The sequence below is a fragment of the Urocitellus parryii genome, chromosome 4, assembly GCF_045843805.1.
Source record: "Urocitellus parryii isolate mUroPar1 chromosome 4, mUroPar1.hap1, whole genome shotgun sequence".
NCBI lineage: Eukaryota > Metazoa > Chordata > Mammalia > Rodentia > Sciuridae > Urocitellus > Urocitellus parryii.
This window is the reverse complement of record NC_135534.1, coordinates 121,241,051-121,260,633: the sequence shown is the minus strand read 5'-3', so window position 1 is coordinate 121,260,633 and position 19,583 is coordinate 121,241,051. Positions and strand designations below refer to the sequence as shown.

The following is a 19,583-nucleotide window of genomic DNA, read 5'->3' as shown; positions in this document are numbered from 1 at the left end:
ATAGGATAGAAATAAGATGCAAACAATGTCAGAGTGGGAAAAAATTATAAATAAAGACACTGACTGAGCACACATCACCATTTTCTTCCTCCTTTACTCCAAAAGGATCAGCTGACTTTATTTATCTACTACCTACCTACCCTTAAAAAATCTTCTTTATTTCTTCCTCATAAATCCACACTGAAAGAAATGAAGAGCTGGGTGCAGTGGCACACACCTGAAATCCCAGTGGACTTGGGAAGCTGAGGCAGGAGTATTGCAAATTCCAGGCCAGTCTCAATAAGTTTGAGGCCAACTTGGTCAACTTAGTAAGACCTCATCTCAAAATAGAAATTAAAAAGAGCTAGGGATGTAGCTCAGTGGTAAAGCAACCCTGAGTTCAATTCCCAGAACTTTTCACCACTGCCCCCCCTCCCCCCAAATAAAATAAAAGGAAAAAATAAGGGTTTGGGGATGTAGCCCAGTGGTAGAGTACTTGCCTAGCATGCATGAGACCACAGATTTGATCCCCAGCATGCAGCAGCGGCGTGGGGGGTGGGGGGGAATGGTGTACACTTTAAAAAAAAAATTGGGGCTGGTGTTGTGGCTCAGTGGTAATGCACTTGCCTAGCATGTCTGAGGCACTGGGTTCAATTCTCAGAACTGCATAAAAGTAAATGAAATTCCATTTACAACTTAAAAAATAGTTTTAAAATGTTTATTGAGCATCTACTATCTAACAGTTTCAGTGTTACAAAAATAAATATGGTTCATGGTTCAGTCACAAAATGGATAACATAATTAATGATAATGGAAACATTGTATAAAGAGAAGTACTACAGAAGTTTAATTCTAGGCCAGGCACAACAGCACACAATGTAACCCCAGCAACTAAGGAGGCTGAGATAGGAGGATTGCAAGTTAGATGCCAGCCCTGGCAACTTAGTTAGACTGTTTCAAAACAAAACAAAACAAAACAATAAAGGGCTGAGGATATAGCTCAGTGGTTAAAGTGCCTCTGAGTTCAATCCCCAGTACAAGAAAAAAGAATTTTAATCTTAGCAAGAGTTCAATAAATATTAAGAAAACTTCATCTTCTTCTTTGACAGAGTAAATGGTTACTTCCTAAGATAAATAGTTCAAGCAACCAAAGGTTAAAGAAATAGATATGAATTGTTTTCTAAGTAAACAATAGGAAGAGTTTTAAATCATGTACATAAGTAAACACAATACAATAACACATTCTTTTTAGATAAACAACAAATAGTCAATTTTAGAAAAGGAAATGATCAATAAAACGAGAGCACAACTTTGAGAAAAAAAAGAGAAAATCAAGTTAAAAATTAAATAACATGGGTTGGAGTTGTGGCTCAGTGGTAGAGTGCTTGCCTCGAATATGTGAGACACTGGGTTCGATCCCCAGCACCGCATATAAATAAAAAATAAAGGTCCATTGACAAAGACAAGTAAAATAAATAAATAAAAATTTTTTAAAAAATTAAATTACACACAGGAAAATATAGTGACGAAGTAAAAACATATATATATACCTGTATATATATATATGTATGTATATATCTGTATATATATATGTATGTATATGTATATATATACAGATATATATGTGTGTATATATATATTATATATCTCCAGAAAAAAAATACACTATAAAGACAAACAAAAGTCCTCATGAACTTTGCGAGAGTTATTGGGTAGAGTTTAAGGTATCAGCACACTCGATGCACACATACACATAAATGGTAAAGCTACACAGAAAAACAGACCAAATGAGATATGGAAAGGCTTTATAGTATAGTGTTGGGGTTTAAGTGTGCAGAGTTTAGCTCCCTCAGCCTGACACTTTGCAAGAAGCTGTGGCTGTGATTTAGGTCAGCTGAAGGCATGCCTCGCTAGGAGGAGGAAAGGTCCTTTTCCCCTTATCACAAGACACAAGCTTCTGCATGGTTTGGCCTAGAGGAAGAAGCTTCCTGCATACTGGACCTGGGAACAGTACATTCGGGGATTAGATAATGTCTACAAAGAACTTTGGGAGGGTACTTATCAAAAGGAACAGGAACAACTTGAATTTAGCTCTGTGTACCCGCTGAGGCATGATATTTGGGCTATGTGGACGAAGTGTTACTGAAGAATTGCTTGCTTTGTTAGAAAAGATTATAAAAGAAACATGCAAATAAACCTAAGCATGCAGTTGCAATTGCTGCCTTGGCTCTGCATCCCCTGTGTCCCGGTGATTTAGCGACCCTTACCCAGGGACCCGAACGCACTAGACGTTCACAATTGGCGCCCGAACAGGGACCCTGCTGGATTGTCAGGAAGGGTGAGTTATTTTTCTTTATATTACAGGGTGATGGGACAATCTTCATCTTCTCCTTTTCTATGTATTCTTAGGCATTCACTTGCCGTCTATGGTATTATTATTTCTCATTCTGATATAGAGATGTGTCTTAAGGTGGTCAGGGAATGGAATCCCTGGTTCCCGGAGGAAGGATCTATGGATGTGGATAATTGGAAACGGGTCCATCATAATATTGAAAAGGCCATGAGGCAAGGCAAAAAAATTCCGGTTCGGTTTTGGTCTATCTGGTCTCTTTTATATACAATGTTTAAAGCTATGGAGGAAGAAAGGTTAATTGGCAATTTACAAATTGCTCCTTCTATTCTAGAACTCCCTCTGGATATTAGTGAAAAGGAGGAAATAATAAAAGATACGCAACAACTAACTCATAATTCTTCACAAAATTCTGCTGATTTAATTGGTAATGTGACACAAAAGAAAACGAAAGTAAAAACGATGATTGATGATCGTTCCATCTCGGAGCAATTCAAACTCCTTATGGAGGAGGTTCTGGGATGTCTCAATAAATTAGAAGCTAAAGTGGACTCTAGGCCTTTATCTGGAACCAGGCCCTCTGCCCCTCCGGCCATTAACCCTTTTTTGGCAGCTTCTTTAAAAGCTGTCCAGGAAATGGACTCAGAGCCTTCTGACGATGAGAACGAAACTCCCTTCTTTGCTTTTCCTATAATCAGGCCTGATCCAGTTAATGGACTGGCACATCCACCTCGGTATGAGGGGATTGATATTGATCATATTGACAGATTTAAAAAGGCAGTGACAATGTACAGACCTCAATCTCATTATGTAAAAAAATTGCTTAATGCTTTTGCTACTCATTACAATAATTTTGCCCCAAAAATGGGCAGCGGACTCCATGTTGTTTGCATCACCATGGTAACCATGGGGTGCCTGGCCAGAAGAGCAGCTTCCTGGTCCCACCTCCCACACTTTTGCGGGCTTCCAATTGGTTCTTCCACAGTCACTTAGGACTTCTAGTCCCACCTTCCAGCCACTAACCTGTACTACTGTGTTTCAGATTTCTACCGGAGCTGCTCAGAGTCTGTATTTTTAAAAATGCCTACCTGTAAATGCTAACAAAAGATATTTTTTTCAGACAAAATTTAATTCCACAGGTTTCTATATTATAGTCCTAAATTTAAGCTAGTTCTAAGTTAAATAACCTGACTTTTCTCTATAGTTGTGTTACTAAATAATGTTCTATTGATGAGAGATATTAAATATGCTTCTTTATATTTTACTTTTAATTTTGGAGGTTATGAGGATACATTTGCTCACCACAGGAACACGCCGGCAAAGTTCCTGTGATGACCAAAAAAATCCTTATTCTCATTGCTAACTATAAAAATAAAAATGTATACTCAAGGATCTTATTTCAGTTATATCAAGTGACGTAACATAAAAGAGTGCACTCTTAGTTAAAAATAAATTAAAATGGATCCAAATATTTTAAGACCACGTGGTTACATAAAATTAATACAATTATAAGTTATGTTCTTATTCTTAATATATGTATATCTTTTTATAGATATTTAGATAACCTATATTTGTTAATCTATAAATTAATTAGCACATGCCTAATTGATTAGTTAATATATATTTGCCTAATTGTTTTTCTTCAACAGAAAACCCATAATTTATGTTTTATATTTACATTTATCAGATACTCTGCCTTTTCAGTTACAGATATTTGAGATAAATGTGTTTACTACAAATTTGCTTTTAAGTAAAAATACAATCAAATAGTTTCTAATTCTCAAAGTGTAAATAAAGAAGGTCTATGTATGTTGGCTCTATAGTTTTAAGTAAGTGATAAAAAAGGTGTATGTACGTTGGCTATATATGTAAATTTTTGAACAAATAATCTTAAAAAAATTAAGGATTATACAAATATGGTTAAATAACAACTGTTATTTTGCAATATTCTATTATGTTATTGCTTTAAGAGCTAAACTTAATTAATATAAAAACATCAATAGTAATTATGGTACTATTACTCTTCTTTGTATATTAAATGTGTTCATATTTTCCAGATATATAAGTCATTAAGATAAAAGCTTTAAAAAGCCTTTATCAAGCTGGTGTTCTCCAAAAGGTTACATGGTAATTTTAAACTTATAAAAATAACATATTGGCGATTTATTTATATCCTTTAATGTTCTTTATATATCAATAAGATATATAAAGTTTTATGTTACTTTTTACACTGAGGTACAATTTAAATGTATTTTTTAAGTTAATGAGAGCCCTATCTACATAAAGGTTAATATTATAAAACACAAATTAAAAAATTAAAAAGGAGGAAAATGACAGATTTAAATATGCACTTGTTTAGACATTTACAAAATCAACCTAAAGCATTGTTACATCAAGCCTTATTCATTTTAAATTTCCTTAATCTTCCACAAGGAGAAATATTGACAAGAGCAGAACGACATTTTGAGCAAAAAACCTTAGAAGCAGTTCATGAACCAATCTGGATAAAAATTGCGACAGATGCTGAATGTCAGCCAGGGATTTTACTTTGTAGAGGAAAGGGCTATGCTTATGTTTCAACAGAAAATGGACACCAGCGTGCTGCAACGAACAGGGAAGAATTGCACCCCAGAAAATTTATTTCTGGCCATGTGTGCATTATTGACAGTGTCTTCCGCTTCTGAGAATCCCACAAAAAGAGAGATGGAATGAAACCATTTGGAATGACAAATTGATGGCCTGGGGTGATGGCAGAATTGCTGACCCACGCTTGGCTTCAGTGCAGTACCCTCATCATTTACAAACACAAAGATTGCTGCTGCAACTAAACCTGTAATCTTGTCTAATGGCTCTTTCTCTGGGACTAGTCAATCTGCTGCTTCTTATAATTTTACTGTATTTAAAGAATATAATATAACCACATGTATGCCCATGCCATATCTGTTCTTAATTGGAAATGTTACTTTTGATGAGGAAATTTTATGCTTTAATTGTAAATTGTATACCTGTATTAATACATCTGTTTCTATTCCTTCTGGTTATTCCATTGTGCTGTTACAACAGCGCTCTCACATTTGGCTTCCTGTGAACTTACAAAGACCATGGTCCCAAGATCTTGTAAATACTTTGGTTCTGAAATTTTTTAGATGATTGTTAAAACGTACTAAACGGTTTGTGGAAGTTGTAGTTGCTGTAATTCTAAGTCTTATTGCAGTGGCTACAGTTGCTACAGTTTCAGGGATAGCTTTACATACTTCTTTACAAACAAAACATTTTGTTGAGGAATGACATTTTGTTAAATGACATTTTGTTGAGGAACAGCTCGATTAATGATTGATTCTTTACAAAAGGATATATTTGAAATTTTTGAAAAAGGGTTTCAACATGATGATGCTGCTCAAATAGCTGAATTGTTTTTAAAACAGTTAGAGGGATTAGATCCCAAAGGAGTTGCTCAAAGTCTTACCCATACGGCTGGAGGAGTGGGAATAGTGTTATGCTTAGTTATTATCCTTTTTGTAATAACATACTGCATGTGCATAAGACCATCTCAAACCTCTATATTAACTTTGTGGAAAGCTGTTTTAGAAAAACAAAAGAAAAAGGAAGGAATTGTTGGGGTTTAAGTGTGCAGAGTTTAGCTCCCTCAGCCTGACACTTTGCAAGAAGCTGTGGCTGTGATTTAGGTCAGCTGAAGGCATGCCTCGCTAGGAGGAGGAAAGGTCCTTTTCCCCTTATCACAAGACACAAGCTTCTGCATGGTTTGGCCTAGAGGAAGAAGCTTCCTGCATACTGGACCTGGGAACAGTACATTCGGGGATTAGATAATGTCTACAAAGAACTTTGGGAGGGTACTTATCAAAAGGAACAGGAACAACTTGAATTTAGCTCTGTGTACCCGCTGAGGCATGATATTTGGGCTATGTGGACGAAGTGTTACTGAAGAATTGCTTGCTTTGTTAGAAAAGATTATAAAAGAAACATGCAAATAAACCTCAGCATGCAGTTGCAATTGCTGCCTTGGCTCTGCATCCCCTGTGTCCCGGTGATTTAGCGACCCTTACCCAGGGACCCGAACGCACTAGACGTTCACAGTATAGCAACTCAGGGTAAGCAAAAGGTAAAACCCCCACAAATCTTTAAATAATGACAGGAATCTATAGTAGTTACCCTACTATAAAATGAGGTGATTGAATTAGATATTAAGCAAATTTCCTCACCTAAGATATGAAGAAATAATATTCAATAACTAAATAAACTTAATACTTTTAACATTAAAATATGCAATAAACACTCAGATATATGTATTAACATTAAAATATGCAATAAAACAATCAAATGCAGTTAGCTACATTTTAAAATTTATTTTTATTTTAATTTTTTGTGCAGTGCTGGGAAGCCAACTCACTCAGGGCCTTGAGTACGCTAGGCAAGCACTCTACTACTGGTCTATATCCCTAGGCTGTTAATTAGCTTGATGTACAAATATGCAACTAGTTTCACTTGACTAATTTAAAGATAATAATTTCTTTTAAAAAGGTGATGTAAATCAGTGGTAGAATGCTTGCATAGAAAGAGAGAGTACCTTGAGTTTGATCTCCAGTATCCTCCCCCCAAACACACACACAAAGTGAAAGAGCACCTTTAATGGCTGAAGTTTGCTGCTAGAAATACTCATATTTAGCTTATTTGTTGTAAGACCAATTATTTGCTTTGTTATCAACCAGGGTGACCTTGTTTACCAAATATAAGTGCTAGAAAAGGGCAGCACCTCTTGAAGGAGTTTTAAGACTTAAAAAGAGAACAGTATTTTATATGTTGTGTACCTTAGTGACAAATTTATAGCTCTTTTGTCAACTAAGTAATTCGTTTGATAAAGAAACTTATCACTTATTTAAATTAGTAAATTATTTATTTTTATTTATTTTTTTAAAGAGAGAGAGAATTTTTTAATATTTATTTATTTATTTTTTTTTAGTTTTCGGTGGACACAACATCCCTTTTTTGTATGTGGTGCTGAGGATCGAACCCGGCCGCACCCATGCCAGGCGAGCGCTCTACCGCCTGAGCCACATCCCTAGCCCAAGTAAATTATTTAAAGAAAACCAAAAAAAAAAAAAAAAGGTTAGATTGACAGGGAATTGTCATAAATTAGCTGGGTATCCCTTACTTGACAGAGAAGTTACAATTGGGTATCACTTACTTGGGTGGCAATCATTCATCATATTTGGTTTATTCACCTGGTGCCTGAAGACATTCAAGATCTGTAATCCCAGTTAGAGATTACCAATTGCAATAACAGTTATTGTTCCTGCAGTTGTTTCAACAGCACAATTGTTTTATTGCTACAGGTATTAAGTTTTGAAATCTACACATGATGCATTACCTGGAGCTTTTATTTATCCACCACGACAAGTACCCAGCTCTACATTCCCACTGCCTTTAGAACCTCTCATTGGTGATTTTGATGAAACAAACAAAAAAGCCACAAGTTCCTTTACTTCTCTAAGCACACAGAGTGACCTACAAAGTCTGGGGTGACAGGATGTAGACAGTGTGGGGGGCTGGTCCCAAAAAGACAGGAGGGAGCAGAGAGTGGTCTCTTTGGTCCTGGAATTATGGGACGCAGCAGGGACCTGATCAAGGTGAGGAAAGGGAATGGGAACCTGGCTGAGGGTGACCTGACAGGGTGAGGGGTCACGGGACAGGGCGGGAATGGAACTGGGCATAACACAACTGAGGACGAGACAGGAGCTCAAGGGACCGAGTTGAGATGACGAGGTGGAGCTGGGAGTGGGTCCGGGAGTGACAGGACAAAGCGGGGAGCAGGTCTCCGGAGAACAGACCATGCGGAGGGCAGGTCCGAGAGTTACAGGATGGATTGGCGAGCCGGGGGCGGGCCCAGGAATTACGAGACGAATCGGGGAGCGAGTTCTGGGCGACTAAATAGTCCGTTAAGCGGGTCCTTGAGCTACAGGACGGAGCGGGGAGAAGGTGCAAGAGTCATAGAACAAAGCGCGGAGCGCGTCTGAGTCACCGGACCAAGCGGGGAGCGGCCTGGAGTGGGGAGACTGCCGATACTCGCCCGGGTTCCAGACACCGTGTCCAGCTCCCCCCTCGCCCAAGGCGAGCCTTACGATCGATGCAGGAGGTCAAGCTCCGGTGGCCGCTGATGGGGGACGGGAGACTACAACGCAACCGGCCGAAGCGCACCCCGAGGTTCCGGTATCCGCACCACATCGCCACTGCTCTTGCCTTAGCCAGAGCCAGTGAGCCCTAGAGCTCCACGACGTTCTTTTCAGTAAGGATCTGCAGCAGGCGGCCTCTGCCCCCACTGCACCCTGGGAGTTGTAGTCCCTCAGAAGCCTTCGCAGCCGTGGTGTCAAACAGAAAGACAGGCAACTGAACTACAACTCCCATAAATGCTTGGGGCCTCGGCGCAACGTTGGTGTGTCCGCCACAAAGCCCCTGGGAGGCCCTGGGGGTCTGGGGCACCTGGCCGTCCATTTTGCGGAGCTTGGGGTTGGTGTTGTGAAAGAATAGTTAAGGGGATAAAGCAGGGCTCAAGGGAATGCTTGGGAAGAGTTTAACGGCAGGCTATTCGAGATGGAAATGGCACAGTTAACGGAGGGAAGGATATGAAACCCTTAAACACAATTATCTGCTCTTAGCAAAGTTGGAGACTCTGGACTTCCTCGCGACGTCTCCATCTTGCTCTGCGCGGGTTTTGAAGGGCAGTGGAGTTCCTTTTTGAATCTCCCTTTTGATTTCAGAACCCTCTTCATTTCAGCCCCCTGCAGAGAGAGACCATGCCGAGACCCCGGAAGAGACCAGCTGGGGCTGCTGGCCCAGGTGAGCTGCACTGAGCCTGCAAAGAGGCGACCCCCAAAAGAGTGTTTCTCTAGGGCCAGCTTAATACCGTTCATATTCTTTCCTGCTTGTGGAGAGAAGCCTTTGAGACTTGTCTGTTATCCCATCATCCCTTATCACCTTTCATCTTCTTTATTTTTCCCACCAAGGTTCTACCCAACGCCCTTTCAGCTTGCTTGTTCATCCAGTTAACTAAGGATGTTTGCGTTATGGGTGGCATGCGCTGGGGTAAAGAATATAATTCTTTTGCGACAACATGGATGGAACTGGATATCATTAAGTAAAAGAAAAGTACGATATGTGGGATCTCAAAAAGCTTTTCTCGTAGAAGTTGACAGTAGAACAGTGCTTACCAGAAACCGGAAAGTTGGGGAGAGGTTGATCAGTGGGTTCTAATTTAAAGTAGGATTAAGAACATCTAGTGTGCTATTACACAGTAGGGTGACTATAGATAAGGATGATATACTGTACACTTCAAAAAGTGGGAATAAAGGATTTTGAACGTTTTGACCAAAAAGAAATGATGTTTGAGGAGACATATGTTTAACCCAATTTAAATATTACATGTATACGTGTATCAAAACATCACATGGAACACCATTGATGTGTACATGTTTTATGCCTCAAGTTAAAATTTTAAATTTTAAAATTTAAAGATTTTTAAGGGTAAACGCAAACAGGTGTAAGTGAAAGGGCCTGGAAGACTGAATTATTGGAGGTATGAGAAGAGCCAGGAATACTAGGGAAAGCCTTGGGAAGGAAGTGGAATTTGAGTCCAGCCTTAAAGAACAGGAAGGCTTTCTACAGGCAAAGTTTTAGTACCCAGAAAATGTGATGTCACTTCTGTATTCACAGAGATGAATGGCATGCTAAGTGGATGAAAGGCAGAAATAAAGCAGTGGAAGGTGACTCTTAGGAATGGCAAGAGTTCCAGATTGACTAAAATACATAGTTGTTTAATAACACATGGTGTTTGCAGTGTGCTTGTTAACTCTTAAGGACTGCTGAGAAGTTGGGCAAGGAAGGTATGTTGAGTCCAGACATCCATAAATGATATTTAATCTTTTAACCTCACATGTTGAAACTTTTACTAAACTTGGAGACAGTACAGTACAGTCAGTCATTAAGCATAGATTCAGACAGCCAGAGTGGTAGGCCCTGACCTTGTATCTTGGTTCTGTCATAACTGAATTGTGATCTGGAGCACATTTTCCAGTTGAAGAATAGAATATCTCACACATTATGTAGATTAACTGAGTTAGGGTTAGAGTAACATGTATAGCTTGGGGCCTTGGATAGAGATTTTGGGGTGGGTGGGTACCGGGATTGAACTAAGGGGTACTCAGCCACTGAGCCACATCCCCAGCCTCTATTTTGTATTTTATCTAGAGATAGGGTGTCACTGAGTTGCTTAGTGCTTCACTTTTTGGTGAGACTGGCTTTGAACCTGCAGTCCTCTTGTCTCAGCCTCCAAAGCCTCTAGGATTACAGGTGTGCACCACCAAGTCTAGCTAGGGGCCTCGGATATAGTATGAACTTAACAACTATTAGTTTTGAGGACTCACTGTATCCCAGGCACATTTTCTCTAATTCTCTTAGAACAAAATCCAGTCTTTACGGATGTCTTTAAGGACCCAGATGAATCATTTTTTTTCCAGTTTTTCTTGGCATCTTGAAGAGCAAAAAGGCAAGCATAAAGTACAGTGAGCAAGAGGGAAAGATGAATGAAATGATGACAATAATGGATATTTATTGAGCATTTATTATAATGCCAGGAATTTTCTAAGCTTTTTGGCTGTTTCCTCACTGGAAAGAGTAGCCAGAGTAAAGGCACAGAAGAGACAGAGAGGGAAGGAGACATTTATTGACTGCTACTAGGACCCATTAGTCTTAATCCTCTAAGGTGTTTTTTTCTCACTGAATCATAATCCAGAATATATCCTGAAAGACAGGTATTCTTTTCCAGTTTTTATAGATAAACTGAAGTTTTTTTCTGTATAACACTAGATGCTACAGCTAGTTTTTGCAGGATCCAGGATTTGGGTAGACTGCACCATAGAACATTACCACTCATTAAGCATTGATAGTTCTTTGCTTTTTGTTTCTCCTGTAGAAAAGAAGGGGCAATCAGAAAAACGTACCAAATTTGAGAACTCAGGTGAGGCATCAGCAAAAGTGGAGAACTCCAGCCCTCAAAAGACTTCAGTCTTTAAAAACTGTGGGAGGAATCTAAGCAACTACTGGCTGATGAAATCAGAGCCAGAGAGCCGACTAGACAAAGGTATAGATGTGAAGGTGAGATTGTGTACCTTTGTCCTATCTCATTATGCTGTTTTAAAAATGAAAGGTTATTATGGGATACCATTGGGTTCCATCACCAGCATCTCATCTTCAAAGAGTAAGAAAGGCAAAATATGAATAAAATCAACAGAATTTATTACCATCAAGTACAGATTGAGTATCCCTTATCTGAAATGCTTCAAATCAAAGGTGTTTCTGATTTTGGAGTTTTTGGATTGTGGAATATTTGTTTAGACTTTACAGATTGAACATCCTTAATCCAAAACATAATCTTAAATCCAAAATGCTCCAAAGTCCAAAACATTCATATTTTTTAATTAGGCATGTTTAGCCTATATCTGTTTAATTGTTCGATGAATCCTCTATGTAGTCAGGGGCTAGCAGACTTTCTGCAAAGGGCCAGACAATAAATACTGTAGACTACTGTGTCTTATATTCTTTCATTTCTGCCCTCGTAGCAAGTAAGTGCTAATAGCACATAAACAAACAGATTTGGTTCCTATAATACTTTATTTATAAAAGGAGGTATGGGACTAGATTTGGCCTAAAGGTTGTAATTTGCCAACCTCAATCTTAGCTTGCTTTATTCTTACCACTTGCCATGCTCCTAGGTGTCTCCCTGCCAGCAGTTGGTATATATTCAAGGAATGAATATAAACCCATTTTGATAGCCTGGAGAAAATGTAAATAGAAATATTATAGAAGAAATACATAATACTTTAATAAGTAAAATGTAGAGAACCAACAGATTACTTTAGCATCTGGATTATGCATTCAGCTGGTCCTTTTAATTAGAAGAGATAACAGTATAACACAAGGCTTACCTATATTCACTCATCATCAGTGGCTCTGTGATGAACTTACATATTTCCATTATAGCCTGTAGCACCTCTAAATGTTGGGAAGGGACTGTCTATTTCCAAATATGCCTATTAACTGGCCAAGGATTGTTTAGTGAATGCTTATTTTCTCTTACCTAGTTTAGCATTGAGGATCTCAAAGCACAGCCCATGCAGACAGCATGCTGGGATGGTGTTCGTAACTACCAGGTAAGAGGACAGATAAAAGGCAGGAATTCTGAGACCTAGGGCAGGATAAATGCCTGCCTGGTTCTTGTGACTTGTTCAGCTGTAGAACCTTTTGGCCAAAGTTGTTTTTCCCAGAATACTTAAATCCTTACCTGAAAGTGTTTTCAGAAATATGTGAATTACTCTGACTTTATGAAATCTATAAATGGCCTGGTTCTAACCAGTGTCCTGGTATAAATCTGGGAGTCTCGGCAAAGGGGACAGACTTATGAATTGAGGGGAAATTAAAAACAGAAAAGCCCTACTAATGAAAGTAGACTTAATTTCTGTTTAAAGCTAGTACTTCCCACTGGTGGGAAGGATAATCCTTATTTCTTCTCTCCTGGGACAGGCACGAAACTTCCTTAGAGCCATGAAGCTGGAGGAAGAAGCCTTCTTCTACCATAGCAACTGCAAAGAACCAGGCATTGTAGGACTTATGAAGGTTAGATGGACAGGTTTTAGTCTAAATTTCTCTCCCTACTGAGTGTCTTATTCATGTATATTTAAAGTGATATATCATAAATTGGTAATATTAAAGACCAGAGTCAGAAGAACAGAGAGAAAACTGCTGTGGCCCCTTTCTATATGATAAGGACTAGAAAAAGGTAGGCCTTCATTTAAGGCCCATTAGCATGCATTTTTCTGCATCTCTAATCCTTGGTTTCTCACTCAGAAACAAGCCTGATAGCTCTTTCAGGATAAAAAAGCTATCAGGATAAAATCATTGACTCTGCATTTGGTGGGGTGGGTGGAAGTACCAATGATAAACATTACCATTGAGTTTTAGAATATGCTTCTAAAATTTTATACTTAAAAAATAGTTGATTTCCTAACTGTACTTCTTTAGGCTATGTATTATTTCTAGATATTTGAATCCTGATTGATGAGAGCAAGGCAGATGGAGTAAGAATATGTAGGGTAAGAAGTCAAAGTTAGATATGTATTAAAGATTGGCCATGGAGCTGACCAGGCAGGCAAATAATTGGAGACTTTGGGTTTGGTTTCAGATTGTAAAGGAGGCTTACCCAGACCATACACAGTTTGAGAAAAACAGTCCCTATTATGATCCATCCAGCAAAGAGGACAACCCCAAATGGTCCATGGTAAAGACAATTCTTCCTGTATCATGAGAGGGGAATGATGGACAAAGGAAGGAGGAAGGTGTGTGGTGCTATTAGGTCAAGCTCTTATTCAGATGAGATTACACTGACTTTTGGAGGTTAGAGCAGAACATTAGCAGCGCTGCCAATGGGAGCCTCACGCAAGCAGTAAAAACAGTGGGTGGGCATAATGGCATGGGTGTGACTATATGCTCAGCTGATGGAGAAACTGAGGCAGGAGGATTGCTTGAGTCTAGGATTTCAAGCCCAACCTGGGATATATAGTGAAACCCATCTCTTAAAAAAAAAAAAAAAAAATGCAGTGGGCAGAGTTTGGATAACCATATCTTTCTGTTCAATAAACTGTTGTCACCTAGGTAGATGTACAGTTTATTCGAATGATGAAGCGTTTCATCTCCCTGGCTGAGCTTAAAACCTATCACCAATCTCACAAGGCTACTGGTGGCCCCTTAAAAGATATGGCTCTTTTCACTCGCAAGAGGCTCTCAGTCCAGCCCCTGACCCAAGGTAAGAGTGGGCCCTTTCCCTTACCCATATAGCAGAAATGACCTCACAAATTCACATTTACTAACTGATTAAACTTGGGCACAGTATTAAACCTCTAAGTCACTGCCCTCACCTGTGGCACCAAGGGAGGGACTATGTCCTGAGTTACCCATAACTATGTATCTAGTATCCAACAGTGCTTGGCATTGGTAAGACACTCCATAGTTTTTGAATGCCTATTTTGGCAACATATAAATTACTTATCAGTGATGGGTATTAACTTCCCTGTTCAAGAGAGAAGGGACATGAAACCTAATTCTTCCTTTTTGTTCTTTTTGGTAGAAGAGTTTGATTTTATTTTGAATCTGGAGGAAAAGGAACCAAGTTAACTGAAACAGTATTGCTGGAATGGACAAACCATTACTCTAAAGATGGCGAGGTTTTATTAGACAAAGGATGGTGTGTGAAGGCTTGTGTGTGCATTTACCTGAGATCATGTACACAGATTTTTTTTTCCCCCTACTTCTTTCAATAAAACATTTAATGTCAAATTTGGAAAGCTTTTCTTCTAAAACTTAAGTGGGTATAGTGGAATACACCACTGCAGAAGATCTCTTACTTCCATGCTATCTCCCTTTGTCACTTGGAAGACCCAAGGCACATCTACCATCTGCCTTTATTGTTGTGCATAGTTATATAGCAGATAGCAGGATTTAGGGCTGAGTCCCTTGGTCAGTTACACCCTCTAAAACGTGGGGTTTCACAATACCAACCTTCTTCGCCTGCCTCTTTTAAGTGCTCTGGGTCCTACAGCAGTTCTTAACCAAGAACTTATTCTAAAGTAGGTGGTTAGTAAAGTGCTCAGCATTGCTCACTAGGGGTTCTATTCTGAGAAGATGCTGTATTGGAATTAGGGTGGACATCTACCTTTCCTGAAGATAGGAGTTGGGCAGTGTAAGACAGAAAAGACCACAGAACCTGGTGGACCTTGGGCACAATGCCTCCAAAGCCACAGGGGCTTCCTTTAATTAGACCATTAAAACAAGTGTTCTTTTAAAATACAGCCATTGAAAAGACAACACATTAAGAAACATGTAAACACTGCAGCTTCTTAATTACAAGTTGCACTGCTTGGTTTAGTACCTATGCACTCCCAGGTTTGGGGACCTTAAAGGAGGGGGACAGGAGACCCCTCACTTTCACAAATGGCAGAGAATAGAGAATGGGGGAAAAGACAGAGAAAATAAGACCTGGCTTGTGCACAGCTCCTGAGAGAAAGCAAATTCTATCTTCTAATTCTCCCAGAAGGAAGGTTGAAGATGTTAGGAAAAGTTGGGAAATGAATTTGTGTCATCAGTTGGGAAGCAGAGGAATTGACAAGTGCTTTTTAATTAGAATACCAGCTATTAAAGGGAGGCACACCAGAGCCCAATCTCATACTCTGAAAAAGGCAAGAGCACAGAATCTGCCTCTCTGCTTAAGCCTCAACCTTGACAATCCAAGGGCAGCTGGATGGGAATGCTGTTCACATGGGGATTGTATGTCGCACCTGAACTCAGGGTCTGGCATGGGGGAAACAAATTTGCCTTCTTTGATTCTGCTGCCACCTGTCAACCACATGTCATCCCAAATGTCTTCCCCTCATCTCAACTCTGATCCATGGGCCCTGCCCAGTCAAGGCCTAAGATTGCACATATTTCTGAAAAAAACAAGGATTCCCCTTTTTCTGCACTAACTGAAACATGAGATAGGAACGAAATTCTCTACTGTCCAAATAACAAAGAACTCAGGCCACCAAATATTGACCAATGGGATCTGGTTGGTCTTTCTGTAAAGGGAAGGGAAGCCAACAGAAGAGTAATTCCTGGTCATCCCCAGTGAGGCAGAAAAGACAGTGACTATTTTAACTACTATAGGCCGAAGCATAGAGCAACAGGAAAATCTGCCCCTTTCTTTAGCATAACTACATCCACCAGAGTTTTTAATATTTGTGTTTTTAAACAAACAAACAAAAAAAAAACCAGTGATCCTAAACTTAGGTCAGTGAACTGGTGATGACAAAGATGTAACTTGGCAAGCAAATTACTGAAGTTTGTGGCATCAGAGTCTGCTATTGGGGCCCTCATCTCCCTTATCTTGTAGGTGATGAGGAGTGAAGGATCTTGGGGTGAAAGTAAGAACAAAATTTCAAAGTGTTTGAAATCAAGCCCCAATTCTTAGAAGTTGGATAGAGACAAGGAGTGATGAGGGTCCACTGTTAGAGAGCAAAAAGGATCCTGGCCCCTTTCCAGGATATCTTCTTAAAGAAAATGGACTCTCTTGCTTAGGGCTTGTTAGGGCACATAGAAGAATGTGTCTAGAACAACCCAGACCTCAGGGTTGCCAAGCACAGTCACATGGTGAAAGCAGACAATTGCCATTGCCTTGACCCTTCCTCAGTAGGCCTGGCTCAGCCTCTTGGCCATCCATGCATGACATTAACCTCTGAGCTTTTTTGCGCACAGGTATTTCTCACTGGTGAGGGACAGATGACCCCAGGCACTTCCACAGGTTTCTGTCCCAGAACATTCCTACTAGCCAGAGAAGATGCAGAAAGGAGGTGTCTGGTGCCAGCAGTGAAAGGCCAGAGAGAAGGTGGCATGTGGAAACCTCAGAGCACCACATCCAAGACGCCCAAAGAGGTAGCTTCCTGATCTACCCCCAACCCTACCCTTTAGATGGGACAGGCCCAAATCCTCCTCCCACTACCTCAGGGACAGCCAAGGGGAGTATAAGAAAAATGACTACCCAGGGCCTTGCTGGCAGATTTGAATTCCAGGGACATGTTCAGATCCTGTATCAGGAAGCCCAGAGAACTAGAAGCCAAGGACACGCTTTCAGCTCTATGATAAGAGGCAGCCCATGAGGAAGGCCTCAGCAGACAACTTATTCCCCAGGGAGAGATTAGCTTCCAGGATGCTCCTCTCCCTATCCCACATCAGCCACAGAATCCCAAGGAGACTGCTTTCTAACCCAAGCCCCTTAGGTCCTTCAGAGAAAAGAATTTAAGTCAAAAACATGAATTGTTTTCAGGTTGCAAGTAACGGTCAGCTGAGCCTCATACCATCTCCCCCTCCCCCAGCCGCTGGTGTTTGGTAGACGGGGGTGCTGGGGTGGAAGCCCAGCAGCTTCTTGGCCCAGAGGCCTACTGCCTACTGTTGTTGTCAGACAGCTGGCTGGGGGTCCGCACCTCACCCAGGGAGGTTGTACCCTCGAAGCGCTGTGAAGCGATGGCTGCCTGGTGGGACATGCTCTTCCGTACGATGTCACCCTTCCGCCACAACACCACTTCCTGCAGAATTGGGAGAGGGAGCAACTTGATACCTAATAGGAAGGCTCAGAGATGGGTTTCCCAGAGGCACCCACATTTGTCTTGGGGAATCTTGGGCAGGTACCTCCCATCCCTGGTATAGGTCAGAATAGTGTGGCAGTTGCAGGAGTCAGGCCTAAGAAAACATACTCTGGGTTTCAAGTAGGAACCGTCATTCCTGCTGTGTTATTCTGGGTAACTTAATATTTCCAGCTCTTGGAAAAATAACAAGTAGCATAGAGACTTAGCAGCTCTCTTACCATTTTGCTTAGTGTAAAATACAGATTCCTCCATGGAAATGATATCCTTTCTGTTTTGTCCCCAGGGTATCCAGGGCCCTGGTGGAAGCACCTCACCTGCTGCTTGAAGTAGCGCCGTTCCTCCTCATCTATCAGCACCAGGTTGAGGTAATAGCGCACAGAGAATTTCTTGTTAATGTCCCGCATAGTGGGTGTAAGCTCATACCCTGCCAGGAAAAGCCGGATCGGGATGGACTCTCCTGTAAAGGAGCAAAGTGAGGAATGAGGGCAAGGGACAAAGTGAACTACGCTGCCTTACATCAAATCCCTCTCTGACCACAGTAGGTGAGATGCCAGCTGAGCATGGCATGAACCCTAAGCAAATGCTTCTGCCTTTTGAGACTGCATTCTGCAGCCCAGCAGTTTGCTGAAGCAAAAATGTGACTCCAGTTTCATTTCAGTATTGCTGTGTCTTCTTAATATTCTCTCACCATTCTGATGCAGAAAACAGGGAGGAACAGTTGAATATGAAAGCCACAGGGATGTTATTGTTAAGCATATTTTGATTACAAGCAAAGTGCCTAGTTACTGGGTTTTCAAGAAGCAGTTATCAAACCCCAGCTGCTATGTCATTCAGCAATTATAATGCATCTCCCTCCATCTTGGTTACTATATGCCCTCAGAATACATCTCCACTCTAATGTGAATTGATAGCAGGTGGGGGTGGTCAGGAAAACAGGAAATTCTCATTCTAGACCCTGTTTTCCATTAGCCAGTTGTATGACTTTTGAGTAAATCTGTGGCTTTCTCTGGACCTTGATTTTCTCACATGAAACCTGAGAAAATCCAACTGCACAATATTTTAAAGCCCTTCTAGCTCTGATATTGTACCTTTCCTAGATAAAGAGAAACAAAATTAGATCAGAAATTCTACTGAAAAATGACAAACCCATAATATGAATGATCTTTGAGTTATCTGCTATTTTGTCTTATTTCCCAGTGCTCCAATTCATTTGTCAAGGAGAAATAATAGTTGGCTTTACTTGCAGAGCTGGTCCAAAACTGGAATATCAGGAAGAGAAAAACTGGGCCCCAACTCTTCAAGGGGCTGGAGCAATGACACCTGAATCTGCTGAGAAGTGTCCCCAGGGTTGTGGGCTGCTTAATCTGTGGCACACCTCCTTCCACATGAAATGGACTGTGGGAATACTCTGGATGAACTCTTGGAAGGAATGAAATAAAATCTTGGAAAGACCAAGCAAGCACTTCAAAATGAGAAGACACATTGATTGCTACAGAGTGAATGAAGAATACAAGTGATTGCTACTCCCAAATAATCACAGATTCCCAAATAAAGAAGAAATTCAATTCCACTAATCCTAGATGTAATTATCTCCATGGAGGTTGGGGGAGGACCATTTCTAGCTGGTTCCCAGTGCTATCTGTAGCACCTGGTAGTATGGGTTAGTGTGGTCTATAGTTCTCTTTCATACTTGGTGAATGGATTCAGAGAATAAATTGTTTTGTCAGAGATAGAGGCTGGTGATTTAGCATTTTCCTGCTATGTGCAAGACCCTTTATTTGCATCACAAAAATAAATTTTAATTTAATTAAAATAAATAATTGTACCAGAATTAGAATTAAGTAACAAAAAATGACTACCAAGCATGAAACTCAGTCTAAGCTACAAAGAATGATGGCATGTCAATAGGAAAAAGTTCAAACTATCTTAAATAAGTACTTTTCAAATATTTTTCTAACAGGCTCTAATTCTTAAGATTAAATCTGAGATACAAGCCTAATAATATAAAGGAAGTC

General features: G+C 40.2%; 3 protein-coding genes across 10 annotated transcripts in view; 1 reads left to right on the top strand and 2 right to left on the bottom strand.

Moving 5' to 3' along the window:
• The window catches only part of Acad8 (acyl-CoA dehydrogenase family member 8), a 19,762-nt gene extending 11,132 nt beyond the window's left edge, over nt 1-8,630 (bottom strand). The window contains exon 1 of one of the 2 annotated variants that reach the window (XM_026394689.1): nt 8,467-8,630. In XM_026394689.1, coding sequence (XP_026250474.1) covers nt 8,467-8,569 — 103 coding nt within the window. In that variant the 5' untranslated portion in view covers nt 8,570-8,630. The remainder of the gene's footprint in view (nt 1-8,466) is intronic. The other variant, XM_077796980.1, reaches the window with a different exon arrangement.
• Nucleotides 8,543-19,284, top strand: Thyn1 (thymocyte nuclear protein 1). 7 transcript variants are annotated; one of them, XM_026394692.2, is made up of 8 exons: nt 8,543-8,630; nt 9,120-9,181; nt 11,313-11,494; nt 12,481-12,549; nt 12,920-13,012; nt 13,578-13,673; nt 14,048-14,198; nt 14,520-14,726. In XM_026394692.2, exons 2-8 carry the CDS (start codon nt 9,139-9,141, stop codon nt 14,564-14,566), a joined length of 681 nt encoding a protein of 226 aa, XP_026250477.1. In that variant the 5' UTR covers nt 8,543-8,630; nt 9,120-9,138; the 3' UTR covers nt 14,567-14,726. The 7 variants fall into 7 exon arrangements, with proteins under 7 accessions (XP_026250477.1, XP_026250476.1, XP_077653110.1 ...); XM_026394691.2 differs by lacking the exon at nt 8,543-8,630 and adding an exon at nt 8,773-8,851 and having other exon boundaries at nt 14,520-14,725; XM_077796982.1 differs by lacking the exons at nt 8,543-8,630; nt 14,520-14,726 and adding exons at nt 17,852-17,933; nt 18,815-19,284 and having other exon boundaries at nt 8,787-9,181.
• The window catches only part of Vps26b (VPS26 retromer complex component B), a 20,809-nt gene continuing 16,382 nt past the window's right edge, over nt 15,157-19,583 (bottom strand). Inside the window, exons 5-6 of the mRNA XM_026394690.2 lie at nt 17,883-18,025; nt 15,157-17,508 (exon numbers count right to left, since the gene is read on the bottom strand). Of these exons, the coding sequence (XP_026250475.1) occupies nt 17,362-17,508; nt 17,883-18,025 (290 nt within the window). The 3' untranslated portion in view covers nt 15,157-17,361. The remainder of the gene's footprint in view (nt 17,509-17,882; nt 18,026-19,583) is intronic.